The 6696-nt window shown below is 41.0% G+C and overlaps 1 protein-coding gene across 1 annotated transcript; it reads right to left on the minus strand.

Moving 5' to 3' along the window:
* Positions 1-4739: 4739 nt before the first annotated feature.
* Positions 4740-5123, minus strand: LOC141714295 (uncharacterized). The gene has a single exon (XM_074517823.1). The coding sequence runs from the start codon at positions 5121-5123 to the stop codon at positions 4740-4742; it is 384 nt and encodes a 127-aa protein (XP_074373924.1).
* Positions 5124-6696: the final 1573 nt, after the last annotated feature.

The raw sequence follows: 6696 nt of genomic DNA on the forward strand, positions 1-6696 counted from the left end.
ATTAAAGCTTTGCTTGCCCCCCGGTCCGGATTGTGCTGAGTTATGGAAATCAGAACTAAGGTTTGATGGATTTAGTTGAATTTGAGCTTTGCTTGCCCCCTAATCCAGATTGTGATGATTTCTGGCAATCAGGACTAATGTTTGATGGCTTTAGGAGAATTTAAGCTTTGTTTGCCCCTAGTCCGGATTGTGCCGGGTTCTGGCAATCAGGACTAAGGTTTGATGGCTTTAAGAGAATTTAAGCTTTGCTTGCCCCTAGTCCGGATTGTGCTGAGTTCTGGCATTCAGGACGAAGGTTTGATGGCTTTAGTAGAATATGAGATTTGCTTGCCCCCAGTCCGGATTGTGATGATTTCTGGAAATCAGGACTAAGATTTGAGGGCTTTAGGAGAATTGAAGTTTTGGTTGCTCCCAAGTCCGGATTGTGCTGAGTTCTAGCAATCAGGACTAAGGTTTGATGGCTTTAGTAGAATTTGAGCTTTGCTTGCCCCCAGTCCGGATTGTGCTGAATCTACGGCTCCGGACATGAAGTTGAAATGGTTTTGGGGGTTTTCCCCCAAATGATTTAAATTTTTACAGCTGTCTTTTAAAAAGATGTGTCGTAATAATTCGTTTCATTAATCATTGTAAATATATATTGATGTGTATATATATATCGCTGTGTGATGGATTGTCAGGATTTGGCCACGTGGATCTGCCTCTAGGAATTCACTTTCCTATAAAGGCCTCCTCCTATATTTCTTTTATTTTTTACTCTTCCTCAGTTTTTCATTTTCTTTCTCCTTCTCGTTCTCTATTTCTTATTTTTTTTATTCTCGGTGTTTGAACGAATTTTTCGAGTGTCTGCGAATTGTTGTGTGGTCGTCTTCAGTCGCTCTGTAAAATCTGCTCTTGTAAGTTGTTTTTGTTCTTCTTTTCCTTTACTTTTCGTTATTGCCTCAATCAATTATGCCCTGTATTGCCTCTGCTTCCGCGTCTTGATTGTTCCTGTTATTCTTGTGTTCTTGAGTTTTTATATGTGTATATATATCTATGTGTATATGTGTTTTTGTCTTATTTTGGTTTTTGATTTCGTTTGGGTAATCTTTCTGCGTTTAGGGGTTTTGGCTGGGTCCGGACTGTTGGAATTGGTCCAGACTGCTAATTTTTTTGTTTTGTTTTTTCTTTGTGTTAGTTGTATTTTGAGTTCGGGCTAATATTGGATGTTTATTGGTTTAGCGTATTATAGGCCGGACTTTTTGGTCTAGGTTTAAATTGCTTTTGCGGGTTTGGAAGTGCTTTTGTATATTGAGGTCCACGTCTCCGGACTCGATGTTTATAAGTTTAATAAAATTGGACATAGGGTAGTCTGGACCATCATAGTTTACAATATAAATAATTGGTAGGACTTTAGACTAACCTCTATCACTTGTTCTAGGTATATGGTCTGCACTAAAGCTCGTGCAAAGGTATACATCTCCTGATATCCAGGGCCGTCAGATTCAGATTCCACTACTGACTCTGAGCGTATTGAAATGGGGAAGAAGGCGTCCACTTCATATGCCAACTCTATCACCAAATTGACCATAGGAAAGATTTCCCCGAGGAAAGTGCCTTGCACTCCGGAGGGGTTGTGGGTTGATGTTCCGAATTACTTTATCACTAGGAGCGAGGAGATAGAGAACAACTGGTATTACCAGAGTATTAGGTCCGGATATGCGCGGTAGCCGAATTCTGGTCTGGGACCTTATGACCAGGCTAAGTTCGATACGAGGTTTGCTGGGAGTATTGTAGACAAAGAGCCGTATGAGCTGAAGGAGGAGTATGCCGCTTTGGATCACGCGTCCTAAGATCCATCAATCTGGGCTGCCTTCCAGTTGGATCCCCAGATTGAGTGGAGGTGGCCTGAGCCCGGAGAAAGGATTTACCATAGACCGGCATATGTGTTTGTTCTGGTGTGGTTGGAGCATCTACGGTCCGGGTGGAATCCATACTGGCACCTTTTCTTGAAGCATTTATGCAAGTATGAGTATTAGCTCTCTCTGATGCAGATAACTCCCAACGGGATAAAGTGAATGACCTGGTTCATTTCCCGCTGCAATAAATTTAAGGTGCAACCCATATTCAAGTTGTGGCATCATATCTTTAGCTTAGTTAAGTCTAGTCAGATACCCTTGTATGAGCTTCGATTCCGGGCTACGGAGTGTGGTTATGGTTCTTCGTATAGACCTGTTATTCAGCAGTCTTCTCTGAAGCACTGGAATGGGGAGTTGATTACGATGAGAGGTCTGGACCTACAGTATCTCCCTTATGTTTCCGTTGAGGGAGTCCGGACTCGGTTCCCTCGGGTCGTTCTCCGGGGAGATGCTATCCGACTAGTTTTTTTCTTTTTGTGAGTGTCTGGGTTTTCAACTAACATGGGATACATTTATGATGCATAGAACTATGCATAGGCTAGGATGTAAGTGTTTTTTATTTTTATTTGGTCCTGACTGCATGTTGTATCTGTTACTATTACTTAGTGTTTGCTTTTTGTAAAGTGCTTGTACTAAACTTGGGTTTTGTTTTGTTTGCAGGTTTACCTCACTTCAATCCAGACATGTTGTCCTCAGCCTATAGTGAGGCTTTGAAAGGTTTAGGTACTACCTTCAAGCTGAAAAAGAAGGCTTATGATGCTGGGTCCGGATCCAATCCACCTCCGGAAGAAGGATCACCGAGTAATACTGTGTCGAGGCCGAAGTCTAGTGAGTAGGAAAGGGTTTCGGAGAGGGAGGACGATATTAAAGCTGGTGACGAGTTTGAAAATTTGAAGGAAATTGAGTCGTTGAGAGATGTTCCCAAAGTGGATGTTGTTCGGAAGAGGAAGAGGCTCTGAAGCGTTGGTACTAAGCCTCCCCGGGTGGAGAAGACTTCTGCTATTTTTGGAGCTGAATCTGGAAGGGATAAGGGGAAAGGTGTGGAGGAAGGACATCCAGAGAAGAGGGGTCCCGGGCTCGACAAGCGGGTTGCACATTTTATGGTCGGAATTCCGTCTCAGGAGGAGTGGAAGAATATGAATGCCTCCGGATTTGATGCCACCATGAAAGAGTGTACTCGTCTCTAGGGCCAGGTATATAACATTTCTTTTTGTTTTTTCTATTTTGCCTTAGATTTTTTTTTTGAGATTTATAGTTTTCCTTTTGTAGCTTGGTGGTTGTATGGCCGGAGCTGCTGCTATGTCTTATGATGATTTGAAGAATGCCCGGGACACGATTGCTGACAAGAATTCAGAACTTGCTGAGCTGAATGATCAGATTTCTGTTAAGGATACTTCTTTGTCCGGGCTGAACAAACATCTTAGCGACGTTATAACCCAGGCTCAGAATGCTGAGAAGGAAGATGCTAATCTGAAATCGGAATTGGCTGAGTTCCGGAAGCAGATATCTGCTTGGAGACCGGAGTCAAAGGTCATTGAGGCTTATAAGAAATCCGAGGAATATGATAGGGCGATTGCGAATTATGGGGCTCTAGAGATAGGGCATTGTTGGGTTATTGTCGAGAGGAATATAAAGACGGATCTCGGGGTTGATTTTGACAGCTTTTACGGAGAGTTTATCAAAGTAAAGTAGAACATTGAAGCTGGGCTTGGGGAGCCGGGGCCCTTTGACGGTCCTTGCCCCAGTTTCCTTCCTCCTACTGCTCCTCATGCTTAGATTTATATTTGATTTATGAACTTGAATTCTGAACTTGTTAATGTTTTTAGACTGATGATTGATTTGTAATTTTAATGCTATATTTAGCTTCGGGCTTGTTTGGTCCGGTTAACTTTGATGTATTTGCTTTTGTTTGATTTTGTTTTTTCTTTGCTATATTTTGTTTTCCTTAGAATTTTTTCTAAGTTATTGTGTTTGCTCTAGTCCTGTACCATAATGGTCCGGACTACTGTATGATATTTTATTTAGAAAATTAATTCTAACTAAATATGTTTGCTCTAGTCCAGACTCCTCTTTCGTCCGTACTAGTGGATCCTGTTTTACTTAGAAAATTAATTTTAAGTAAATTTGTTTTCTCTAGTCCAGACTTATCATTGGTTCAGACTAGTGGATGTTGTTTTACTTAGAAATAATATGGTTGCCTTAGTCCAGACTTGTCTTTGGTCCAGAGTAGTGGATGTTGTTTTACTTAGAAAATTAATTCTAAGTAAGTATGGTTGCCCTAGCCCAGAATTATATTTGGTCCGGACTAGTGGATGTTGTTTTACTTAGAAAATTAATTATAAGTAAGTATGGTTGCCCTAGCCCAGAATTATATTTGGTCTGGACTAGTGGATGTTGTTTTACTTAGAAAATTAATTCTAAGTAAATATGTTTGCTCTAGTCCAGACTCCTCTTTCGTCCAGACTAGTGGATGTTGTTTTACTTAGAAAATTAATTCTAAGTAAATATGTTTACTCTAGTCCAGACTCCTCTTTCGTCCAGACTAGTAGCTGCAGTTTTACTTAGAAAATTAATTCTAAGTAAATATGTTTGATCTAATCCAGACTCCTCTTTTGTCTGGACTAGTGGATGTTGTTTTACTTAGAAAATTAATTGTAAGTAAAAATGTTTTCTCTAGTACAGACTTATCTTTGGTCCGGACTGGTGGTTGCTGTTTTGGATAAATATAAGAAAATGTAATATAGAGAAGTTCTTTTCATTAATCTGAAACTTTATTCATACAATATATAAATTGGTTGCTTTCCTTATAGGCTATAAGATTTTGGTTGCTTTGCTTGCTTCTTTCTATTGGTAGAACTTCCTTAGTCTGAGTCCATGCCAAGTATTCGGAACTTCTGAGTCATCCATATTCATCAGTTTGTAGGTTCCTGGCCTCAGGACTTCTTTGACCTTATATGGTCCTTCCCATTTGGGCATTAGCTTTCCAGTGTTTGTAGGATCTGATGCTTCTGTGTCTCGAAGAACCAAGTCTCCAACTTGGAAGTTTTTGACTCTGCACTTCTTACTGAAATGCTCTTTTGTCTTCTCCTTATATCTTTCCATCTTTGCTACAACTTTGTCCTGGACCTCATCAATTAGCTCCATGTTTGTTCTAAGTCCTTCTTCGTTGTCTACTTTATTGAAGTTTATTGCTCTGTGAGAAGGAAATCCCACCTCAATAGGTAGCATTGCTTCTGTACCATAAGCTAGTTAGAAAGGAGTTTCTCCTGTGCTTTTCCGGGGACTTGTCCTGTAGGGCCACAATACGCTTGGCAATTCTTTTGGCCATTTGCTTTTACTTTCTTTATGTCTCTTCTTGATACCTCGGAGCTGTTGGTAACTTCCACTTGCCCATTTCCTTAGGGATATGCTACTGATGACCTTTTGTGCTTGATCCCGCGCTCCTGGAGGTACGACTCAAATTCTGCGATCAACTGTGGCCCATTGTCTGATACTAGGACTCCTGGAATCCCGAACCTCATCAAAATATTGTCCATGAACATTATGCAGTCCTGTTGGTTTATGGTCCTCATTGCCTTTGCTTCAACCCATTTGGTCATGTAATCAATTGAAACTAACAAGTATCTGAGATCTCCTTTGGCCTGGGAAAAGGGTCCCATGATGTCAATACCCCAGACAACAAAGGGTATTGGAGATAGGACTGATGAAGGTAGGACTGGGCTTATTCAGGATACATTGCTGAAGAGTTGGCATTCTTGGCATTTTTTCACGAATTCTACTGCATCTTGGTGAATGGTTGGTCAGTAGTAGCTTTGACTTATGATCTTGTGAGCTAGGGCTTTTACGGACATATGATCTCCGTATATCCCTTCATGGACTTCCATTAAACAGTACTTAGCTTCTTCTGGTCCGACGCACTTTAGGATAGAAGATGAGAAGGTCCTGCGGTATAGTAGTCCTTCTTCAAGGAAGAACTTGGATGCTTTAGCTTTTAGTCTTTGAGTATTTTCCTTTGTCTTCCGGGAGTTCTCCTTTTTCTAAGTAGTTGATAAAATGAGTCATCCAGTTTTGGTTGCTTTCGATCTCGAGGACTTCTTCTGAATCAATAGATGGCTTTTGGAGTTCGTCGAAGTAAACTGAGCAGTCTAGATCTGATGAGTTCTGGACTAGCTTGGATAGAATATCCGCTTCCTCATTTTCTTCTCTATATATCTACAGGACTTGATGCTTCGGGATTGAAGCTAGGTAGCTTTGAACCAATGCTTGATACTTTACTAGAGTAGGGTCCTTTGCTATGTATTCTCTGTTTGTTTTCTTGACCACTATCTGGGAGTTGTTGTAGATTATCAAGTCCTGGACCTTCAGAATCCTGAAGAGCTTGATGCAATCAATGCTTCGTACTCTGCCTGCTTGTTTGTTGCCGGGAATCCGAATGATATAGCTCTCTGTATCATGAATCCTTCAGGACTTGTTAGGATTAGTCCGGCTCCCGACCTTTTGTTTGTTGATGAGCCATCTACTTTCAAGGTCTAGGCTCCTGGGTTTTCAGCTTGATCTGTCTTCAAATCTATGTTCATTGGTTCCGGTTCTTCGAGGAAGTTGCATTCTATTATAAAATCAGCAGGTGCTTGAGCTTTAATGGCAGTCCTGGGAATGAAGCTTATATTGAACTGGCTTAACTCCACAGCCCAATTGACTAGCCTTCCCGAGACGTCTAGCTTGTGAATTATTTTCTTTAGGGGCTGATTTCTCTTCCTTGAAAGTAGTGTCCGAGCTTTCTTAATGTTGTGACTAAGGCGAA

Source organism: Apium graveolens, chromosome 3 (genome assembly GCF_009905375.1).
Source record: "Apium graveolens cultivar Ventura chromosome 3, ASM990537v1, whole genome shotgun sequence".
Taxonomy (NCBI): Eukaryota; Viridiplantae; Streptophyta; class Magnoliopsida; order Apiales; family Apiaceae; genus Apium; species Apium graveolens.